At 40.7% G+C, this 24,837-nt stretch overlaps 1 protein-coding gene and 1 long non-coding RNA gene across 2 annotated transcripts; one reads left to right on the forward strand and one right to left on the reverse strand.

Moving 5' to 3' along the window:
• Window positions 1-242: 242 nt before the first annotated feature.
• On the reverse strand, window positions 243-7,714 carry LOC114912210 (uncharacterized). The gene is made up of 3 exons (XR_003798150.1): window positions 7,287-7,714; window positions 2,059-2,127; window positions 243-1,103 (listed from the first exon to the last, which is right to left on the reverse strand). It is a non-coding gene; the product is annotated as an uncharacterized LOC114912210 (long non-coding RNA).
• Window positions 7,715-17,779: 10,065 nt separating this feature from the next.
• On the forward strand, window positions 17,780-22,818 carry LOC108930989 (chloride intracellular channel protein 2-like). The gene is made up of 6 exons (XM_018746527.2): window positions 17,780-18,103; window positions 19,716-19,825; window positions 20,376-20,501; window positions 21,321-21,421; window positions 21,601-21,782; window positions 22,009-22,818. Exons 1-6 carry the CDS (start codon window positions 18,047-18,049, stop codon window positions 22,168-22,170), a joined length of 738 nt encoding a protein of 245 aa, XP_018602043.1. The 5' UTR covers window positions 17,780-18,046; the 3' UTR covers window positions 22,171-22,818.
• The last annotated feature ends 2,019 nt before the right edge of the window (window positions 22,819-24,837 follow it).

The following is a 24,837-nucleotide window of genomic DNA, read 5'->3' on the forward strand; positions in this document are numbered from 1 at the left end:
AGTCTGGCTGAAGTAACACTGCAGTTCTAGTGCATAGACTGGTGTTAGATGATGAAACAGAGCAATAAAGAACTATAACTAAATAAAAAAAAAAAAAAAAAATAGTATTGTTATACTATTCAGAAATTTACATTTCTAATTAACTGCTTAGATAAAACCTAATAGCAATCATTTTTCAGCATAAAAACAGACTGATTATAAAGGAGAGAAAAATGGGAGCGTATTAATGCTTTCTCATCATTACAATAGGTCAAGCCACAAAGTGCTGAGGAAATTCTTTTTAGTGACCAAGCAATCATATGCCTCTAAATAGGTGGCCAGGCCATTGTTAAAAAAATACATCTCTTAATGGCAGTGTATACTTATCCATCTGCCAAATATCAATAACTGCCTGTGCAGTGCAGGGTCAGAGTGGTTCAGAGTCTCTCAGAAGCACAGGATGTGAGGCAGGGAACACCGTGCATGTGATGCCAGTGCATTACTGGAAAATCAGATACATTAATTCACACATTAAGGGGGGAAGTGTCATCAGTTCACTTGAAACATCTTTCAACTGCAAGAAGAAACTGGGGCACCCAGAGGAAACCCACATGAGCAGGAAAAGAACAAACCAACTTGACACAGCCCAGGAGCTATGAGAAACCACTACTAGTTCCTGGGTAATGGCAGTATACACTAAAAGAGAAACATTTAAAACGCCCTGTTCTGTTTTTTTGTTCTGTAGAGTCTTAGGTTTACCATTAGTATTCTGGACCTGTAAGTCCTTTGAGTAAAATTTATTTAACAAAAAAAAAAAAATCTAACCACCTACAAAAGCAAGAACCCCATGTATGCAGCACTCACCTCACTCCTCGGACCCACTCAGCTGTGTGGACAGAGGTATTCCACAGTCATGATGCACCAGTTCCAGAGACAACAACTCACTTGCCTCACCCCACCTCACACTTGCACCCACAGGGGAGGCCTGGGTAAAGCACACCAGACAGATGAGCCAGTTCCTCTTGGGCTGCTCCAGCAGACAAAATGGCTGTTGGCACACACTTGTGTGCTCGATGGTCTGCCAGTGAGAGGGCCGTGGGAATGGTCCCGCCACCTGACCAGACCTGATAAAGACATCAGTGAAACAAAGTGTGCCCACAGGCCCTCTTCCATGCCATGTAAGCCCATTAAAAGTCTCTCAGTAGGTGTTTCATGGCTTATCATTTCCCAAACACAGAAGTAGCTGCACACTTGGCAGCCATAAAAATACAAACATTACATTTTCTTGGGTTGATGTTAAATCAGAAATTGGAGGAACAAAACTGTCATAACACTGATAGCAATTAGCAAATGCTGTAATAAGCAACTCCATGTCTCTCAAACTGCTAGCTAATAATTCGGTGTGTCCTGTTATATTACCACTACAGCTACCTACTGAAATAACATTCAAGCTATTTTCAGAAAATTATTTAACCACTTCTTTCCCAACAAGATACAAACATTCCTTGGTGAAAAGGAAGCTCTTTCTGGCAAATAAGCAACAACAACACTTCCTAATGCCAGAAGAGGAAATGACAGCACAAAGAGACGAACAAGCCATCGGAAGGGGTGCACATGCTGCAAAAAGACAGACAAGACAGACAGCTGACATCTTAACTAAAGAATGACCTTCATCAAATATTTAATGCTTGAACAGGGATGAAAATGAGAGAACTACTGATCCCAACAGGCTAGAGTTACCCAAGACTAATCGGGCAAACTGCAAAGCATGCCTATGCCTCAATTCAACACAGGTGCTTTTGCAGAGCTCAGCAGATACCATTGCCTCTGGCAGGAAGCATAATTTTCACTTTGTCAGTGCAAAAACACAGGTGGACCAAGCCAGGCAGCATACTTAAGCATTAGCACTACTTAAAATACCCGCAAACAAGACAAGGACAGTGCCTCATAGGGGTGTGAAGTTCATTGTGGCTCCTTATGAGACAACAAATAGTGAGGAACAAAGAATTCCAATTATCTGGACTATTTAGCAGTACAGTGCTGCAGGAGAGGTACTAGTAGTGCCTTACAGCTACTGACCTGTAGTTTGAGAGCTGGGTTTGACTCAGGTTCTTACTGTGTGGAGTTTGCATGGGTTTCCTCACATGGCTGGAAGACACATGCAAAATAAGGCTACGGTAAACCACTTCCGTACGCACCCCTGCCCCTGAAAACCACATAAGCGGATGACTTCTATTCAATGGCAATAACTCTGCCTTGCACATCTAATGCTACTACAACAACTAGACACACCACCAGAAACACTTTAACTTGCATCCATTGTTTTTAAAAAGGAAGGACACTAAATGTTACTGCACACATCGCATCAGTCTGAACAAGTAGCTTGCAGTGTTCCTTAAAATGCCAACAGCAGGAACATTGCACCCAGTAGTATACAATATGTTGCAGGTAAAATGGCTGCCCTTTGCTAGATTGCCTGCATTTATGCTGATGAAAGTATTATTGATAAAGCACCGCAGATTCCAGAGTTTTATATAATACAGCAGCTAAAGCAGCCTTAGCTCTGAACGAAATACTGCCAATCTGAATGTTAATCAAGGAAATGGGTTAAAGGCGTTAGAGGATGTGCGTGTCATGTTTTGACTAAAGCAATGATGGTGTTTTACTTAGACATTGTCTTTGATAGAGCACACTCGCGTTTCCTTTCAAGTAGAAAAGGAAATTGGATAAGAGGCAAATAGGAAAATGATCCTGCAAGACTGTAGAACAAACTGCCAGTAATATCAGTTGTGTACAGTGAACAAATTTAACCTGCACACATTATAGTGTGACAGAAAAAAATATTTCTTCCTCTGTGTGTGTGCATGTGTGTAATCCTTCCATTGAAACAGAGCAAAATGAGTAAATTACTTTGAAGGTTTACCATTTCAAACAGAACTATTATCACTAATTGATAAACTATTAACTACACAATTTTTATACACATCTTGTTCTTGAAAAGATTTTGTAATTGAGTTGTAATTTACCAGTTATTAATGAAACAACAGCAAGAACTTCAAAAAAACATATATGCAGTGGCATAATTTAACAACAATGTGAAGACAACCACAGAATACAGTTCAGAAAATTAAGTCTGGCCTTCCAGACACTTTAGCAAGTTGCCAAAAAAAAGGAGAAAAAAATAAGGAAAAACTTACCAGGAAAAAAAATTATGCAATAATCACAGCAGGAAATTAACATAATGCTTATCGAGTAAAGGAGGAAGAGTGTCTCTCCCATTAAGTAATCAAGCAGGGCCTCCTAACTCACCTTAGTCTGCAGGTTGCACAGCCCACATACGCCTCCTACTGATTTTTTTTTTTTTTTTTTGGTCAGTTTACTGCTAAGGTTTTACTCACTTGCCATTCTTACGGGTTGGGAGAGCATTGCTCTTTTTTTCCTAAAATTCACTGCAACCCAACACACAGAGCAGCTACTGAAAATGAAAAAACAGTACCATCAGTGGTCTCTAAATAAAATGAACAGCTGATCAGCACCAGAGCGAACAGTAATTCCACTTACAAGTGTAAGGTTATTCAAATAGTGTTTAAAACTCAAGATCCCTTATAGTGGGCCACAACGCCCTGGTGTGTCTTGAAATTTTGAGTCAGAATTTCGTCATGTCCGCCTGGTCTGTGCATGAGGACTTAACTCCAGCTCAGCGACTGACTTCGCAATGACCTTGTTTGCACACCGCTCTCATGTAAACCCACTGCACTGCAGGGTAAGAAAACTGTGTGTCATTTTAAGGCAGGGTGCTTTAAGCATGTGAGAGTTAGTGGATCCTGGGGCTAGGTGGAGGAATGCAGGAAGAAATGAGGCGGGAGGTGCAGGCCAGGGCAGAGCTGCTGCTTGCACTTTGAGGCCTAAAGACTTCCATTAGACAGGAACGTCAGCTTGCTGACCAACCATCACATGAAGTATCAGAGAGGAAATATCATAAAACAGTGTTGCCAACATATTTTAGTAACTTTTATTCAGTGCTGGCTTTGTTTCATATCATATACCTCACCATCATCACACACATACACTAGGCACTAATTAACCTGAAACATGTCATGTAAACAGCAGAATGGAAGCAAAGTTAACACCGGAAGGACACACAAACTCCACACAGTCCCCATCCAAAGCAACAGCACAGGCCACATGAGGCCTGTCATTTAATCTAAAAACTGGGATAAAAGGATTTTTAAAAAAAGAACAGAAATCCTAGTCTATTATAGTCGTCAGCCTTTGAACATAACACTGAAAACATATTGAGAAAAAGACAGCGTCAGCAAGAGTATTACCAACTGGAGTTCAACTTCCATTCCCCCTTAAAGTTTCACTTCCGAAGTATAAGCTACTTGCACAGCAAACTCCGTCAGAGGACATTCACAGACATCAGTATTTACATCTACAGTGACATAGCACATGCAAAGCAGCAAACAATTCAGAAAACAAAGACCATTTCACCTACAGACATAAATGCAGACACTTGATTCTCGAAGTACAGTCAATTTATTCTGACACCATTAAAAAGGAAACACTTTCTCCCAGTCCTCATCCAGTGTTAAACAACAGTTTGATAAAAACAACTTTCCTGAAACCATTCTGTTCTGTCAGTAAATAAAGCTCTTCTTGGGGGTACTTAAATTGTTCAGCCAACAAGAGCTAGAACAAAAGTCATTGCAAGTTACACTCTGCACAATGTTTTTTAAATGCTGATTTTCATTGAAAGATTTAGAGGATAATTTTATATAAAAAAAAAAAAAAAAAAAAAAAAAAAAACCAAGCCTCCTGCCAGCACACTTTTATTTTACCTTTCTCCAAAGTGACTTACAATGGATACTATGTAGTGTTACTAGCCCATACACCTTATTCACCAAGGTGACTTACACTGTTAGATACACTACATGGTTCACTCATCCATACATCAGTGAAACTCTCTCTGTGTCATTCACACACTATGAGGGAACCTGAACAGGATGTCTTTGGACTTTGGGAGGAAACCAGAGCACCCGGAGGAAACCCACACAGACACAGAGGGGAACATGCAAACTCCACACAGACTGAGCGGGGATCGAACCCACGTCCTCTCGCACCACCCAGGCGCTGAGAGACAGCAGCGCTACAGGCTGTGCCACCGTGCCGCCCTGCATAATTTTAGTTTAATTATGTGTGAGTATATATACATATATGTAATAAATTCTCCCTTCTGGTCACATGAATACAAATAAGGACTTTAAGATGCTGCTTTGCTTTTGTTGCTCCAGCACAGCACGTTAAGCAAGCAAAGCGACCGCGATATCAAGATCCTTCTGAACAAAGCCAGATTATCAATGTGGTGAAACACTATTGGGCTATGAGAGGCTGCTCTGAAAAAAATATTCCCTCACCCCAAATGAAAAAGAAACATATACTCAACCATTAAAATAAAACTGAACTGAGCAGCAGAGCCACAAAAATACAAGGCCTTGTTTAATCAAAGGCACCATAAATAGTGTTTAGTTTTGCTATCTGAAATTGTATCATTTCAGTTCACTGAGTGAATCAATAACTGGGCAGTTTCCAGTTAAGACACCAAGCTAAGAAATATACTGTATATATGTATGTACAGTATCTGTGAGAAATCTACTTAAAAACCAAGTTACAGCTTTTTTTCTAAACAGTCCATGAAAATTCCATTATTTAAAAATTACAAAGATGTCAAAAATCTTGCACAATGTTAGAGCACTTTGTCAAAAGATGTTAAATGTGTGTCCGAATGGTCTGACTGTAAGTGTTCAGGGGACAAGGTTTAGACCCAGACAGAAAGTGTGGAGCGCCTTCAAATGCTAAGAAAGTATACCGATGCAGTAATTTCATTAATTATATAATACACAACTTTATACTCAGAGTTGATTTTCCAGACAGATTAAGCCTAGCCAAAAAAATGTTCAGTAAAGTGCCTATATCAACAGAATCATTTACCTAAATGCTGGGCTTTATCTCCCCATCCTTGCTCAAGTTTCCTCCCACACTCCAGAGAGTGTTTCAGGAGAACTGGTGACTTTAAACTGCCAAGTGTCTGAAAGTACGTGAATGAGGGTGAGAGACTGCCCTGTGATGTCCTGGTGTTCCTTCCTTACACCCTGCCGTTTCAAGAATAAGCTCCAGACAACTGCAACCCTGCACTGGGCGAGAGGTTATTGGTAACGGATGGATCTTAAATTATCTAACAGCAATTTAGTAAAGCTGACCAGCTGTATTAAACAATTTTCTATGAGGGACAATACACCATCTGCTATTACTTTTGTTCCAAGTGTAATGGAGGAATCATTTCATGAAAAATTAAACAGGGCATTTTGTACTCAACCATAAAAAAAGGTGGCTGAGGGTGAGAAGCGGTAACACATGTGACATGTCCCGGTTCAGCATCACAGGTCCATCATCTTCACCTGAGACGAGACCCTCAGCGCTGTTGTTTCCACTCACTGCATATGCAGAAATCTGCACTGAAACACTGATTTTTTTCATATTTTTAATCTAAATCTTTGAAGGACAAAAGAGTCACTTTCAACAAAAAAAATACACCATGGCACGGATTTGTACTTTGACCCTGCTTCAATTTATTGCAGTGAGGTGGGCGGGAAATTTAATGCAACTCAGACTGTACTTACTGCCATATTTATATATGCTGTGTGTGTGTATATATATGTGTTTATATACACATAGACTCTACTCACTTATCTAGAATAATTCAAAAAGTGCAGTAAAAATGCCCTGTGACTTATTTATTTTAATTAAGCAAGAGCTAACCACCACGCTTAGCAAGTGACTGACCAAAAAAATCTGAATTTAAAAAAAAAAAAAACATACAAGTGGTGTACGTATATAAAATATACACACGTCGTAATTACGACGGTATTATAATTATAATTATTATATCGAGAAATGATGCTAGACAGTCTAGAGTGGTGCAGCACTTCACTACTTGCCTCAGCGACGCCTTCCTCGCGCCGTCACTCAAAAGTTCGCTGTCGACACGCGCAAATTTAACACGTCGTTAGCTAGTTAATAACTGATTATTAGTGGTGAGAATTGCATGGATAACTTCTTGCACAGAGCAACCGACCCGTCCCGATCCGCCGTGCGGTCGCGTGTGAAAGAAAAAAAAAAAAAAACAGCCGGGGCCGAATTTGGGAATAGGTTGATAATTTTAGCAAGAGAGAATTGCAAAAACTTGTTTTAAGAATCCACCCTGCTTCTAGATCTTTTTGCTTCGGCTCTGTTTTCCCTTCACTCACCGTTGTGCCGCTCGCCGCGCCCGCACCACCGCCCAGGCCCACTCGTGGCTAGCTCTGTTAGCCGCCGGGCTCCACTCAAAGATTGTCTCACAAACGACAAAACCCACAACTGCAACGCCACTTCCGGCTTCTCCTTTTGCTCCCTTTATTCTGACCTACACTCCATTACGGGGAAGCACTAATGCCCGGAACGTCGCCGGTCCGTCGCTGTGCATAAAAATCACTATCGGGCAAAAAAAAAAAAAAAACATCAAAGTCCGCTCAGGATTTGGAAGCCCCGTGATGGTCACCATACCATCGAGAGTCGAATACTTTCCCACAAACTAAAAAATCTTTGGAAAACCGTAAAAGGAATGTGTTTCTCAGGGATGGCGCTCCAAACTAGAGCGCCCTCTACGGAGGATGACTGCTACTGCGTAACTGTCTCTGCCCTGCGCGCCAAAAGAGGAATTCCGCTTAAATAAAACCAGTGTGGCCACTTCTGTGGCTAAGTACCTCAGTTATGGTGAGCAGTGCAATAAAATAAAGGTAAACAAACGGGACAGTCAAATATAGAGTCAGGTGACTGGAAGGCCGCTCAAGGAACTGTATTATGAAAAACAAACAAGCATTCAGTTGATTTTTTTTAAGACAACATATTAGTGAAGTAAAAAAATTATAGGTTCGTTCTTTATTCCTGTCTGAGAGTTGAATCTGCACGGGTTATATTTACTTTAGAAGCTTGCCCTGAGCTGGGGCTAAAGTCCTCACGCGTAGGCCAGCTGATAGCGTCCACTCTTTGTGGTCGTCCATTCCCGCAACCCCGCTCCCAAAAACATCAAACCGTGGATGTGTGTGAGGCGGCGGAAGGAAGACGCACGCGTTTTGCGTCATCATCGGCACTTTTTCGCTCAGCCCAAGGCCGAGGTCACGGGCGCCGTTCACCTTAGAGAACCGCGACTTGGCACAACGCACCGGCGTGGAGTTAAACGCCACATGGACACCACAGGAAGACCGGGCTCGGGCAAAGCCTCCCTCTCCAGGAGCCATAAGGAAGGAATGGATAGTTATGTTTAGTCAGGAAGGAAGTTGGGAGAAATGATAGCAAACACTATGATTCAGATGTTTCCAGTAAAAGGGATAAAGTGGACAGTAAATCGTTGACACAGCCCAAAGTAATTACACGAACACACTTTGCAGTAAATACACTCTGAAATGTACAGATGAATACAGGAACATAAAACCTAAAAAGTGAGCCTTCAGCAGTCTGAAATGGTGTGACTATTACAGCTCACCGTAATTGTCTGCTTTGCAATTTTACGTATGGATGGGAAGACTATTAGTAAACCACCACTGCAATTATCCTCTGTTACCTTGATCTCCTGGGTTTTGCCCTTATATATATGATTATAGTGCATCTTTCATGAAACTAATCACAATATCTACAACCGCTTGACCCAAGTAGGGTCGGGGTGAGCCGGAGCCTAACTCGGCAACACAGGGTGCAAGGCTGGAGGGGGACGGGACACACCCTGGATGGGACGCCACTCTGCCGCAAGGTACCGCAAGCAGGACTTGAACCCCAGACCCACCACACAGTAGGCGCCAGCTAAACCTGTTGCACCACCACATCCCCCTCATAGAAGTCATGATTGCACATATTATAATGGTGTGGAAGAAGGGACTGTGCAGTGCAGGAGGGGCAGAGTAACACATGAGCAAAGAGAGGGAATGGTGGAACGCTTGAGTATGCAAGCTGCTGGTCTCCTGGATGTGTCTGCACTCCTGCAGTAAAGTTTTGGTTCCCCTAATCCCACTGTGTTGCTTTTGGTCTCTCTACAGAGAGACAGTGAAGCATACATCTTAGATGGACTAAGGTGGAAAGTGGTGAGTACAAAGAAATAAAGCCAGAGCCCTGACCACCACATGACCCGTTAGTTCATCATAATGTGCACAAATAAGACACACTGTTGGAACTGGGCTAAGCAGCTAAAGCTTTTCTTTGTACATAGTATATCAAAAATTTAAATATCCTTTTATTTTATTGAACTTTTCGGTCTATTCATTTAGGTCCTACCTAATGAGACACATTTTCATTCATTCATTCATTCATTCATTCATTCATTCATTCATTGTCTCTATCAAGTGCAGGATTGTGGCAGCCTGCAGCTTATCCCAGAAGCATATGGCATGAGGTAGGGCAGACATTGACAGGACACCAGTTCGCTGTGGGGTAGTCCCACACACATTCATACACCAGGGGGAATTTTGAGTTACCAATTCACTTAAAATGCATGTGTGTCGGAGGAAACCAGAGCACCCAGAGGAAATCCATATAGACTCTGCACCGACTGAGCTCGATGAAACATGTATTCAGCACTTTTGAGTTTGTTTATATGTTTTTCTAAATCCGTCCCTTCTTTGGGCTGTTTTTTGTCTCTAGACTTGACAACAGCAACTCCATTTTGATAGAGCTGACTTTATGTGCTACTCATCCTCCCCAGCTCATCCAGAATGCTGCTGTCAGACCGGTGTCAGTTCTCTTCTTCATTACACTTACACTGTATTTCTGGTCCAGTCTCTTCACTGTCACCTTAGTGCTGCTAGGAGTCTAGTTCCAGACCGTCATTCTGGCCTACAGATTACTTCTTGCCTCTCCACCTACTCTGTCCCCACCTTCATCCATGAAGCCTTCATTCTGCCTCTAGATGCATTCTTTCTATAACTCCTCTCCTCTTCACTTCACCAGAAAGGATCATTCAGTTTCACTGTTAGTTTTGACCTTGCTGATGTTAATAAGCTAATCCTGTGCCAGCTGCACAACTGTACTTCACTGAACGCCGGTGTCATGCAAGTTCTACTTTTGTGTTCGTAAAAGCACTAGCACATTGTGTTTATCTTGACTTTCTAAGTTCCCTTGAACAAGGTGTCTGGCAATTAAAGCGAGGCAGAGCGTCCAGAGCGAGGCAGAACATGGAGTCAAACACCGGTAGCTGAGACGGCATCTTTGGAAAGAATGGAGTCCCTGTTCGACGTAAGTTCTATACTGAATGTATCATCTGACGGCACACCTGTGTGTTGTGTATCATGTAACATGTATTGCTTAGTTCCACCTGCTGACATTGTAGAACATTTCATTTGCTCGAAATGCGTGACAAAAAATGACTTGGTGCAGAAGGTCCGCGATTTAGAAGAGCACATTAAGAACTTGATTTCTGTACGAGAAACGGAGAGTTGGTTGGACTCGGTGTGTCCCGATGCCTCCGTAGTGTCGAACTCCGCATCAACACTTACAGGCCCAAGCACAGCTAATGAGAAGCCGAGTATTCCGGAGCGCTCTCACGGCGACTGGGTTACTGTTCGGAGTAAAAAGTCGAATAAAGCGAAGCCTAAGCCACGGGTTTCTGGTTCAGGTTCTCCCGTCCAAACCCAAAATAGATTTTCGTCTCTAAGCAGTTTACCTAATAATAATAATAATAATAATAATAATAATAATAATAATGTGATCATTTTGGGGGATTCAGCTATCCGAAATGTTAAGGTTCGGGGGCCTGGGAATTGAAATGTAAAGGTTAAGTGTTTCCTACGCGCACGTGTGTCCGACATGGAGGCTCGTGTCAGTTCTTTGGCCGATAATGCCGTGTTGACTATGATGGTGCATGTTGTTGGTAATGATATTCGTTTTCAACGGTCTGGGGTATTAAAGAGCCGCTTTATTTCTATGTGTAATATGGCCAGAAGGAAATGTCATAATCTAATAGTGTCTGGTGCTTTACCTAGACTCTTCATGGGGGACATAGTGTACAGTAGACTGGTGTCCTTTAACAGGTGGTTGGAGACGTGGTGCCGCTCTAATCGTATATCATTTGTTAATAACTGGGATTCTTTCTGGGAAAGACCCAGGTTTTTCACGCGTGATGGTGTACACCTCAACTGGAGGAGTTCGTTTGTTCTGTCCCAGAACTTGGCCTGCAAGTTGCAGGACTGACTCAGCCATGGGTCATCTCCTTTAGTAGCTGTGTGTATTGATGGGTCTGTTACTCATTCTGATATGAGTGGTCATTTCTCACATGACGGGGTTTCTTGTACAGTGTCCAGTGTGGGCCTCAAAACTTTAAATAAAAACATTAAGTGCAGCCAAAACATACAAACTATTTAAACGAGGCCATTTCTGATCATCATTCATTAACCTTTGATCTATACCTGCCGGTGCCGTCTGGCAATAGTAAGACCAAAATCGTGCAACATATTGATGAAAATACTATTGCTAAAATTGTTGATCATATAATTAGAAGCTAGGATTTTGGAACGAGCATAGATATTGATCAAATGGCTTTAGATTACAATAATTCGGTGGTAAGATTCACCCTAGACTCAGTGGCTCCACCAACTAAACTTATTCGAACTGTAAGAAACTCGTTGTGGTTCAACGAATCAACTCGTGCAATAAAGTTAGAATGTCATAAATTAGAGCGTAAATGGCGTTCAACTAAACTAAACGTTTCTTATGTAGCCTGGTCCGATTGTCTAAAAAAATATAAAAAAGCACTTTTTAATGCCAGATCCGAATGCTTATGCAAAGCTAATTAGTAGGAGGTCGCGCCTTTAGTTATAGCGCACCTAAACTGTGGAATAGTCTACCGGTTACTGTCAGAAATGCCCCGTCTGTTTCTGTTTTCAAATCCCGACTAAAGACTTACATGTTCACTCAGGCATTCCACCTCAAAATGTAATTTCACCTGCCTTGGTTGTTTATCACCTTTATAAAAATGCATATTAAATTTAAGTAACATATTACTAACTCTGTTCTATCTTCTTGTTGAGCACTACCTCGCTACATAAGACCTGAGGAGGCCAGCCAGTGGTGACAGACGAATCCCATGCTGACTGAGGATGATGTCCATCTGCCATGATGAACGAGACGTTCCATGCTGAGCTGGGGATCCAAGATGCCATTTAGCAACATAATCGTTATTACTTATTACACACTGGCTTATAATTGTTACTTTCTAGAATGCCCAGGAGGGGTGAGCAACCACTGGCCTGTGGACGCCCAGAGGTTTTTTTCTCCCTCAACTTTCAGTGAGGAATTTTTGCTCCTTTCCCCGGTGGCCAGTAAGCATACTTATAGCTCTATAAAAGTACTTTATTATGGTAGCCATTAGTTGACTGTCTTCTTTGTTTGTATGTTTTTCTTGCCTTATGTCTGTGTTAAAGCGATCTGCGTCACTGTGTGAGAAGAGCGCACTATAAAAATAAAAATAAATGAATGAATAAATAAATGATCACTATTAATATCACTGTAATTTGCATTGTGTACACCAGATGGCAAGCCTGCTTTCAAATAGCAATGTGTACTACTGAAATTGGGACCTGTGTGTCCCCAACCTGTCACAAGCTTCAGCTCTGATGCCCAAGGCTGAGTAACCTGTTTATGTAAGAAACAGTATTATAAAAATTCTATTGCAAGTTTAGCAGTGTCATTATACATGATTCAGTGCACTTAATCATGACTCCACTTTTTCTCAGACTTCATTGGCCAACCCAAAGTCTCCCCTAGAGGGTGTCAGAAGTTACTTATTATGGAGATTTTCGTTGTCATAGTGGTGTTATGAGAACAACTATGACTCCCATGTGGTCAGTAACTTTGCAAATGTCGCAGAACAGATGGTAAATGTACCATGTCTTCTCTGCATGCCACTGATGACTCTTCATAGAATACACTTATGGGGGGGACATAAAATCTAGTCATTTGCAGCTTTCAAGAAAACAAATCCACTTCCCTTCTATTTCGAACATTTCAGGATTTGACATAACCTTGGCTTTCATCTGAAGTGTATTCTGACTTTTTTTTTTTGTAAAAACAAAACAGGAAAAACTGTGCATTAAGGGTCGGTCAAGGCTGTGACACAGTGTCCGCAAAGCATGGGCAGCTGTTGAAGGCCAGTTTGGGGACAACAATAGCTGAGGGTCTTTGTCCATTTAGCACTTCCTCTTAATTGGACCTGTGAATTCTGGAACAAGGGACAGAAGTTAGTTTAAGTTTTATTAACACCAGTGAAAGTTGTTTAAACATGGAAATTACATTTAAAATAAACAAAAAAAGTGAAGTTGTGCAAAAATTAGACATCTCCTGTATTTAGTCCTTTTTTGCAAGCGCTGTTGATGTGCCGGACATAATGTGGCAGTCAAGGTCAGAAAAACTTAAGGAAGCCAGAGAATATAAATTCGGCGTAAGGAAGGGAGTCCAGACAAATCTTTACAAGCGATGAACCAAAAAGTACTGAGCTGATGCATTTGTTTAAGATGACTTACCATGTTATATTTGTGTACTAAAATATTTACAATTATTTATCCATTTATAAGAGTGGGCTGTTTTAATTGGATTTTGAGCAATGATGGGAGAACACTCTTGAAGCTTACTGAAATATGTTTTTATTTTTTGAGATGGATCAGTTTCTGCAGGAAAGGCTTCTTCAGTGTGAAGCTTAAAGTGTGCTCTCCCATCATTGCTCAAAATCCTGCACACAACAGCAGTTTTTAGCATCCAAACCATGGTGATTAAGGATGTAGACTTGTGGGCAACTAAATGGTTCTTTGTTCAAGTCTCAGGAGTGGCCCTGCTGTTGTGCCCTTAGTACTTATTAAAGTACTTATTACACAACGCAACAGAAATTTCCAAAGTTCTTAGTTATGTCGATTTTTACTTTGATTATGATTAGCTAAAGTTTACTGATTACAAAAATACCACTGTTTCTTCTAGACTCTAGAGTGTCAGTTTTATCCACAGAATATTCAAGAATGTATGAGAATTTTCAGTCATACATATAAGGAATGATATACTGAGAGATTGTAAACACCATTTATTCACAAAAAAATTATGTAGATAAACTCTACTCAAACATTCTAAAAAAGCACTGAAGCATAGCAGCCATTGGAACATTCTAGAAGACACCAGAATGTTGTAGAAAGTATTAAAACATTTGAGAAAGCATCAGATCCTAAAAGGTACTGGAATATTCTGTACTTGGAATCCAGTGTCAGAATTTGCCAAAATTTGCTCATTTAAAGAATATGGAATATTTTTCTAAAAACTTACATATAGTACAAGCTGCTAGCAAAAGCATGATTAATCTATCAAAACAATGGAAAATGCAAAACAAAATGACAATAAAATTTTAGTTATATTCTGTTAATTAATTTACCTAACACTTTTCTCCTCCAGTTATTTGCCTATTTATACAGCTGGGCAATTTTTTTCCATAGTAATTCAGGGTAAATACCTTGCTCCGGGGTGCTACAGCACCAGGCAAGATTTCCTCCTGGGCCATTTAATTAGGATATAATGGCTCCACCCAACAAACCTCATGCCTATTCAGTACATCCACATATAACTTTTAGTGCTATTAAAGTTCACAGCACTTTCCCTGAGGCTTGCTTTCCATAGTTGCCCAACTTTTCAATCATCCTTTGTGGTTCTCTTTCAAACAAAGCAGGTGTTGTAGTTTCAGACAGACAGGTTTTTATTCTATTGTTCTCTGGTTGATGAATGGGGAAACGAGGCCCAACCCTGTGGATTTGTACAGCTCCGTTTGCGTAATCATTGGACCTCTACACTCTTGGTACAGATTCACACAGGGTATGGGATGTGGAGACATGGCCCGAGGTGTTGCATTATGTAAAAACATTTGTTGGCAAAACTGGTCATTTATGACTTCAGCCAATATCACTATTATTCTTAAAAAGTATGTTTCACACACATCAGTATTAATGCTGTAAATATTTTAACTCGACATTTCAGTATATTAGTAGTAATTCAGTGTTGCCTGATTTTGAAATGGATGACAGGTAATATCTCATATGTAAAAAAAAAAAAAACATTCCAATACTGGTGGAGGGTCTCAGATGGTATTTGAAAGAGAGTGTGTCATAATAAAAGTAAAAAATGAGCTGCATAACAACGAACTATCTAATACTCCTATAAAGTACAGAACGAAAATCTCAAATATTTGTGACTGAAGATTTCTGTGGTTCAAGTTGCATCAAAAGCAAAAGATAAAATAAATCTGTTACTTATGACACTAAATGGAATGATGATGCACAAATGTCTACTGAGGTGACTAATGCTGAGATTACTAAGACTGGTCATTAATGTGTTATGCTATAACCAAGGTATATGGTGCAAAAATGAGTCATGCAACACTAAAATGTAACATTCTCGATTCCTCTGAGAATTCAGAATCGCCCACATCTTGATAACATAAGGTACAAGCAATCAACGAGTCAAAGAGATCGTATTTAATATAGTACATTTTCACCAGGCGAAGCATACATCACATTAATTGTTAGTATGGAGAAAACTGATTTTTTTCCCTCACTACCAACAAGAAGGCAACTGAGTAAGACTTGTGGGAAAGAGTCCATCAGGGTTATTTTTGCAGAGTTTACATCTGGAGATTAATGTTTAGCTTCACATAATTCCATCAGACTATTTGTGGTTATTGATCCAATTACAGGATAGAGAAAGAATAATCATGAGATCGTTAATATTTGGGTCTACGATGGCTGTTGTGATGAAACTGCAAGGCGAGTTCCAGGTAGTGGGCATGTACCTCTGATAAGGAATTCACAGAGCATTCTTACATCGTCTACCTTCCCAAGGGTGATGCTTTCATCACATAGACCTAAAGGTGCAATCATTATCTGAAATTCCTTTACCTGTATCAAACTGCTAGAATTGCCATGAATGCTAGATTTCACCAGAAGCTGAATAAACATTGCAAGTTTTCACAGGAATTTGTTGCTCATACTTTTCAAAGCTGTCACAAAGAAGCTAAAAACCACAGATTTACCGGGAATGTTTTTTCTCTGTTCAGATCTCCAGCACTGAGTTTTTTACCGAACGCTGATTTGAGGTACAATGCGAATGAAAGCGTTGTGATAAGCAACAGCCAGCTGTTGACAATGTGGGAGACTGGAATGCGTGAATCAACTGGACTGTAGATATAGTACACATAAGCAAACATAAACCTCCGCTTTCCACTATAACTAGTGCCGTACAGCTTCTACACAGTACGGGTGGTGGAACTCTCCAGAAAGAAGACATTTTGAACTATAAGTGGTGGAATAACTGTCTGTTGTTAGAACTGCAAATACAGAATGGTAGTCCACATTCTTTGACCGATTCTACTTACATCTTTATTTGTTGGTATGAGCCAAAAAGGCGAGGCAGCTTATCCTCAGACTGGCCAGCCTGGGGAGATCCTTTCCCCGACCGAGATGAAAAGAAGAAGGACTGCGTCACCAGTATTTGCGACGTAGCCAGCGAATAGAACTACGCACACGTTGCCTGAAACCGCTTGTCCCATGTGGGGTCGCGGGGAGCCAGAACCTAACCCGGCAAAACAGGGCGTAAGGCTGAAGGGGGAGGGGACACACCCAGGACAGGACGCCAGTTCATCACAAGGCACCCCAAGGGGGACTCGAACCCCAGACCCACCAGAGAGCAGGACCCAGTCAAACCCACTGCATCACCGCACCCCCTGAATAGAACAAAATTTTAGTAATTATACCTTTTTGCCTGCATGTTCATTTTAATGTCTGTCATGAATCTGATAGGCAAAGGATGATGAGACACTAAGGATGCTTTGTAGGCTAAGCAAACCTGAATAATTTCAAACTGTGCTTTTGTGTGTTTTTCAAGTAACCGCCAAGATTTGGAGGGATTTTCCATTTTGTTCTAGACCCCTTTACTCAGGAAATTCCTTTTCTTCCCATGGGGCTGTGGGGAGAGCCACGGTCGAACACAGTGCTTCGACAACCCAAAACTCTTATAAATCTCATGAGAACATAATTATAATCATGTTCTCATAATTCAGGTTATGATGACACAAGTTTCACATTTTCTGCACTGCTGCCCATGGCACCGCAGCAACAAATTCAAAATTTCCCGAGTGTGATAAAATGACTTCCCCTCAGAAATGAACAACAAAAAACTGATTTGAAACCAGCTCGAGAAATGTACCCTTTTGCGGAGTGTGTTTACCAGCTGAAACTCGTTTTGTAAACGTGACTTTGAAAACCACGGGATTTCTTGTTTACGGGACGTCTCCTTTGCAGCTTTCTTGTTGCCAGCACCCAGCATCCGATCTGTCAAGAAAAACGGAAAGTGGAAATGTTGCTACAGGATGTGTTGTGTGTAGGTTGAGTGGCTGCTCATTCGCTGTGTAAAAGCAGAAACACACACAAGTGTGAGGAATAATCAAGGCAATGCGGAGAGCACTGTAAGACAATAACTGTATAGTGGGTCTTTTTATGAATGAGGAATTGGCAATGAGCCAACTGTTGCTGCTTGTCTTATATGCCCGTATTATTGATCGAAGTGGCATTATCTAGTTTTAACCTTAGAAACTGGCACAGTATTTTATAGGGGGCACACCTCCACACCCTCCACATGTGCCCTCCCATGTGTGCCCTGAGTGGCGAGGACACAGGGAGCGACTGATTGGCTGAGACAGATAAAGCAAAGCGTGATTTACTGGGTTTCCCCCGTTTGCCGTCACACACATGCATATACACACAAACTGTGTATCCATACAAAAACTACAAAGAGAGCAGAGCCCACAGCATTTTGCCTCGTCCCCCATCTCAACGACGTGAAGCTGAGATCCCTGCTGCGAAGCTCAACATTCCTCGCTGTATTCCAGACAATCAGAGGACAGTGGAATAAGAGCATCTGCTACCTACCGGACTAACAGGAAAAGCATATTACTGGACCCATCATGGCTCTTGTGAGAGAAAACCCAGACGTTGAACCTGCTATTGAGCTATTCATAAAGGTTGGTTCCGTGCTGTGTGATATTTGAGTCTGAATCTATTTTTTCTCTTCACATTTCAGTTTCAGAGTCTAACTTTTATCGGTAAATAGCGTTCTATATTCAAAAGTAAATTTATTCTCTGTGGCTCTGAAATTCAGTGGTAGGTGTTTCGGGAGAATTAGTGAATCTAAATTGCCCTCAATGTGTGAGTGAGTATCTGTGTGGATTAAATTGCTCTGCTGTGTGGATGGGTACATAACCGTAACGAACAAAGCATCGCAAGTTGCTTTTGACATACCTAAATATGTGTGGTCATTATTACTATTATTATTATTATTATTATAATTATTATCAGCAATAATAATATAATAATAATAATAATAAGGTGGTACAGTGGCACACCAGGCAACATTACAGTATCATACCGTCTGGACTGCTCAGACATAGGTTCGAATCCAGCTCAGTCTTTGTGGAGTTTATATTTCTCCCCCTACCTGTGTGGGTTCCATCTGTTTTTGGTTAATTGCTGACTCTAAATTGCCCATAGCACATGTGAGCGAGTGTTTGCACGCGTACTCTCCTCACCCTTGCGCTCTGTGCTTCAGGGATAGGCTCCAGACTGCCATGACCTTAACTTGGACAAACACTTACTGATAGCGAGTGAGCACATAATGGAAACTAATAAAGAAATAATTTGCATTCGGTTTTTTATAAAGAATTTTTCCATTCTGTCAGATTTATGCTAGATATTAACAATTTCATAACATGAATAATTTTTACAGTTTGTTTTGTAAAATTACTAATTACCTACTTTTATCATGGAACAGAAAACAATAAACATTAGCAAAAAAAGAAAGGGTCGTGCTCTGCTGCGGAACATCCCTAGGATTCTTGCTGAGTGCACACAAAGTAAAAAAAAAAAAAAAGATGTAAAAACCACACAGAACAAATGGGGATTTTCCCTGGGCTGCTGTTCATAGCCAACAGATGCCACCATTAAATTCAATACAGCAGCATGTGCACACAAACAACACCACAGTATCACTAACAGCTCATCATATCACAGTACCGCCTTATGAAGAGGGTAAAACACACTGTCACTTTGGCAACGCTCAATACATCAGAATGATCAGCAATTCTTTTTCAGCTCTAATTAAAAAAATCTTTCTTTATCCCCTAAATAAACAGTTATATCCACATGAAAGATTTCGGTTTGCATTTCCTCATCTAGCACCTTAATATGTTAATTACAATGTTTTGATTATGCAGGATGGGGGGTGCTGTGGCGCAGTGGGTTGGACCACAGTCCTGCTCTTTGGTGGGTCTGGGGTTCGAGTCCTGCTTGGGGTGCCTTGCAATGGACTGGCGTCCTGTCCTGGGTGTGTCCCCTTACGCCCTCTGTTGCCGGGTTAGGTTCCGGTTCCCCGCGACCCCATATGGGACAAGCGGTTCAGAAAATGTGTGTGTGTGTGTGTGTGTGATTATGCAGGAGCTAGGTGACCATAAGTAAAACCATAATTTTCCTGTTTTATGTTTATAATTTCAACACAATCATTTGCACTGTAACTCACTGTAACTTGTTATTTATTATTTTTATTCATGGCATAACTGTAAATGTTCGGCTGGTTTCCAGGCAGGTCATGATGGACAGAAGGTGGGAAACTGTCCATTTTGCCAGAGACTTTTCATGGTGCTGTGGCTGAAGGGGGTCAAATTCACAGTGACCACAGTCGACATGAAAAAGTAAGACGGGGTGCTTCTTGATGACATAATGAACTCCAAGTAGCAGAACCTCTTTTCTCCACAGGTAGAAATGCTAGGACTGATTTTTAAAAGTGAAATATCCTGGAGAGCAGTCTAAGAACTCTATCATCAGACACACTTCAGATTACTGTGTCAAAAACATGACCAAGGGGTCTAAAAACAGATGCTTTTTCATACGAGCTCTAACAGGTTACCAGTGGTGGCTTTGGACTTTTTCCTTTGCAGTACTTTATAATTGCAAATGATATTCTGATCTAAAATTAATTTCCTCTTGACATTAACAGTTTAGTCATTGAACAAATAAGATTTTAACATGATGTATTTCTTTGTGCTGTGTACCCAAACACACACCCCTGACATGGCTGGCAACTCCCAAGTCCAAGTCTTTTATCAAATAAGTCAATGAAAACCATTAATCATTTCATTATCAGCACCAGTGACATGGAGCTGGATATTGTTGTTCTGTTGCTAATGGTTACTCCCCTCCCTTGACACCCCCCCGATGTTCACCCTGTCCTTTACGCTGTAGGAAGCCAGCAGAGCTAAAGGACTTGGCGCCTGGGACCAATCCTCCATTTCTTCTGTACAATGGGGATCTCAAAACGGACTTTATCAAGATTGAGGAGTTCCTGGAGCAGACATTGGCCCCTCCCAGGTAAACAGAGGCACCATGAGAGCTGGCTGAAGGTGCAATTTATCTGGTGGTGCTGTCTCCATGGGACCCAGCTAAAGTTCATTCATTCATTCATTCATTCATCGTTTTCCTAACCATAGTTTCTCTGCAAAGGAGTGACTTTGATACAAAATATGTTCATTTTTCCATTTACACCTCCATCTGGAAGTTTGTATTTAATTCTGATAATTCAATAGGTGGATTTCACTTTAAGTTCTGTGCAGTTTTTCAAGTTTTATTGTTTAATTGTCATGTATAATTATATAATATAGGGAATGGATATTTTCATCTTCAAGTAAATGGTATGAATGCAAGGTGTCAGAGTACAAAGTATTGAACTGACATCATATAATGGTTGTCCTGTAATGTTGCAAGGAATTTTGTTCTCCCTGCAGTAACACACATTGGGATGTCTGGGAATACGGCTGGTTATAAGCAAACAGTACAGAGGGAGGGCAATGGAAGGTTACAAGTGAAAAACAAAACAACAGTGCAGGACTATATGACATACGGCAGTGTAATGTAGAGGTGCAAAGACAAAAAATACAGTACAGAAAGTCAATTCACAGTCATAGAGGATATAATATAGGGAATGGATATAATTTACAGAATAGATATTTTCATCTTCAAGTAAATGGTTTGAATGCAAGGTGTCAGAGTACAAAGTATTGAACTGACATCATACAATGGCTGTCCTGTAATGTTGCAGGGCCTTTCGTACTGTACAAAACCAGCGTAGTAATTTGCCTCAAAAAAGGCAATTTAAATAACACATGTAATAATGACCTTTTCCCTTTACAGATACCCCCACCTGAGCCCATTGAACAAGGAGTCTTTTGATGTGGGTGCTGACATTTTTGCCAAGTTCTCAGCTTACATCAAGACAGGACCCAACAACCAATGTGAGTGTCTCTGAATGAAGGAGCTCATTTTGGTTGATGGACAACAATCATTCACAAATAATATTTCTCATGATTTCTGATGGTGCTCTATTATTCAGAATGATGTTCCAGTATAAAGACCATCCACAAAAGTAACTTTGCCCTCATGCTTCTTAACCCTTAATCTTCATTTCCTTCAGACCTTGAAACAGCCCTACTGCGGGAGTTCAAGAGGCTCGACGATTACCTGAACACTCCTTTGCCGCAAGAGATTGACCAGAACTCCGCAAACAACATTTTAATCTCGAACAGGAAGTTCCTGGATGGCAATCATCTCACTCTTGCTGACTGCAACCTGCTACCCAAACTCCACGTCATCAAGGTGGGGCACTAAAAACGATATATATTCTTCGCTTGGAGTACAAAAAAGTAAAGATACTCAGATCATAGAAAACACTAATCATCCTTAAAATCAGATATGATGCATTTACTGACACATACCTTTGTAGGGAATATAAAGGAATGAGTAACACAAGTCTCAGAGATAAAGAAAGACAGAAAGACAGAAGATTAAACAGACCTAATCCCATCTCCTTTTCTTCCTACAGGTTGCAGCCAAAAAATTCTGTAACTTTGACATTCCTGCACAGTTCACGGGTGTATGGCGTTACCTAAATAATGCGTATGCCATGGAGGAGTTCAGCCAAACCTGTCCTGCAGACATTGAGATTGAGAATACCTACGTGAACGTGGCTGGCAAGAAGAAATGAACCCTCGTCACCTTTGCCCAAACCCCACTGTCCACCTCAGTTTAATGCAGAACAGTAGCACCATTGGGAAGACGTTAGCATTCCAGATCTGTCATCTTATGAAAATCTATAAGCCCCTGACCACGCTTCATGTGAGCGGGTCAGTTTCATCAACAATTAAAACTAGATTATTTAGTGGCTACTCTAGCCCTGCAATGTGCAAGAGGGCCTGTAGAAAAATTTATATCTTTCACTGCCATAGACACAGTACAATCTGCTGCATGCTGATTTTATGAGTTTGACTTCATTTGTAATTTAAACAGAACATTGTAACAATAGTGTAAATATATATTTTACAGCTTTACTACTAATTGTACATATACTTTATAACTGGAGATAAATAATGTAGATTAGTCGCGACATATAATATCCAGTCCAGTCATAGCCAGATGATGAATAAAGAAAGCCACTTAAGAGTTCAGTGATGGCAGTGGTGATGATGGCAGTCTATAGTGAAGCTGGAACACTTGTATAAAATAGTTATATGGTACAAAACTTTTGCTTATTCTTCAGAAACTTTTGTAAACTGAAACGACTAATACCGAAACGCCAAAAATTTTACGCAGTAAATGTAGAAAGTTTTCATTGTACAATTCCTGCAGCAGTGAATAAAAGTAGTTGCATTACTCAGGTCAGTTGCCTGTGTGAGAGCTAGAATTGAGGTTCTATTACTGCAACACTCACTCCTGCACTGGAGACATTGCAGTTTTTTTCTTTCCAAAAAATGTTGCTACTTCTATTTATTATTAAAAACATTTAATTAGCTAAGACCTTTATCAAAGGCAACATAGTTTTTCTGAATGAGCAGCTTTCCAATGACTTACAGAAGGGTATCCTTACTGTCATATTTATGGTAACTATGTTGATCAAGGGAAGAAAGTAATGGGAGCTGAACTGAAGACCTTCAGACAGCAAGGCAACCACTCTAACCACGTTACCTGCTACTCCATTAATGTACGCACTTGTGTAATTTTCATATACTGGTTAAAGTATTTCAGCTGGCATCTTAAACAGGATTAATCTGAAGACTGCTATGCAATTACAAGCATTTTGATGCACGTGTTACAGATTTTTTTTGCGATGTTTCTGCAGAAGCACATTTTAAAAAGTGGCACAATGAAATGAAAGTTAGAATATAAAATCATTGTCTGCGAGCAGTTGGAATATAAGAACTGTTTCCTTAAGAACTCACTTTGTCAAAATACTATGCAAATTCATTCCAATGTAAGATATCATTACCATATCCGGCAACGTCCTTACCTTGGAACACAACTACAGGTATCCAAATATTGTCTGGTTAAACTATTGCTTCATGTCAGCTTTGTTCATCTCTGGCACTGCAGACATTGCCTTCTATTACATGCATCTTCCACAGGAAGTTTAAAAGCCCTGTTTAGACTATACTTGATGCTGCAGTTTTGGTTTTACACCCGATGACTATGCTTCAGATGTCATACACCTTGCTGGGCCACTGAGCACAATCTGGCCTTTGGTTAACAAATGTAAATTTAAATTAGCTTCCTCAGAAATTAAAGGAAGCCAGCTTGCCATTACATCTGAGCAGTGGCCTCTTGCACACAGACACGTGGCTGACCGTCTCACCACGACGTACCATTCCACTCCTCTCAGAGCGAAGTCACCCACAGGAACCACACACCACAGAGAGGAGCACAGAGACCTCAGTTCAGCCAACAGAGACAAGCCCATATTGTTGAGTCATAGGAAACAGGTACGGAAAGGTTATACAAAGGTAAGGTTTGTCAAAAGTCAACAGAAAATGATGAAACCGGTTGACACAAGAGAAATAAAAACGCTCCAGGTCATCACTTCCAATAAAACCTGTTGTTCCGCTTTCTCCTCCTACCACGTCTTTTGAAGTGTTTTTTTTTTTTTTCAATGCTGAGAAAGAAGAAACAATAACATGCATTTTTTCCATACCTGACGTTCGAACTTGAACTGAATGGCTTTGCTTCACCATCTGACCAGTTTCCTTTGGGGGTGTCCAGCTGAATAGGAACAAACATATGAACATAAAAGTCAAATAAATGTTTAAATACACAACTTTATCTCATTCCTCGTCCACACGTAAACTGATTTAAATTTAATAACCTTGGTGTTGGCAGTTTTTCCCCACTATATGGGGAATATTATCTTCAATGTATTGTATGTCATTGTTTCTGAAGGGGTAGATAAAGAATTATTTGTATGTATTGTTTCGTTACATAATGTTTCAGCTGTTGATTCCTTCATGTGCCCCACCTTTAGTAGAGCTAGCTGCACCTCCAGTCCCTGCAAATACCTCCATTTTTAAAAATCTAATAAAGTAACAAAGCATTGTGCAATGACTGCCAATAATGCACAGAAATTCCTTAATGCAAGTATATTTCTTCAGCCACAACTGTGCATCATGTATCTGAGGTGCTGAAGTGGCTTCTGACCATCCCCCTCACCTCCTGACTTCAACTACGGATCTTCGCTCTAACCTGATCGACCCACTCTTCATCCATCCCCAACAACGAGAACTCATCTGATCCCTTAGTTCTAAATAAATAAGCCTGCACTTGGGTCCAGCCTTCCTCATGTCCTCTGTTCACCATGACGCTGATGTATCAAGATGACATGATGTTT

Source organism: Scleropages formosus, chromosome 14 (genome assembly GCF_900964775.1).
Source record: "Scleropages formosus chromosome 14, fSclFor1.1, whole genome shotgun sequence".
In the NCBI taxonomy this organism is placed as follows: domain Eukaryota; kingdom Metazoa; phylum Chordata; class Actinopteri; order Osteoglossiformes; family Osteoglossidae; genus Scleropages; species Scleropages formosus.

Excerpts from the sequence above, each read along its gene's own strand:
- LOC108930989 (XM_018746527.2), top strand. The coding sequence starts at position 18,047 with ATGGCTCTTGTGAGAGAAAACCCAGACGTTGAACCTGCTATTGAGCTA. Across the intron at positions 20,502-21,320 it reads CAGACATTGGCCCCTCCCAG|ATACCCCCACCTGAGCCCAT; the intron begins GTAAACAGAGGC and ends TTCCCTTTACAG. Across the intron at positions 21,422-21,600 it reads GACAGGACCCAACAACCAAT|ACCTTGAAACAGCCCTACTG; the intron begins GTGAGTGTCTCT and ends CATTTCCTTCAG.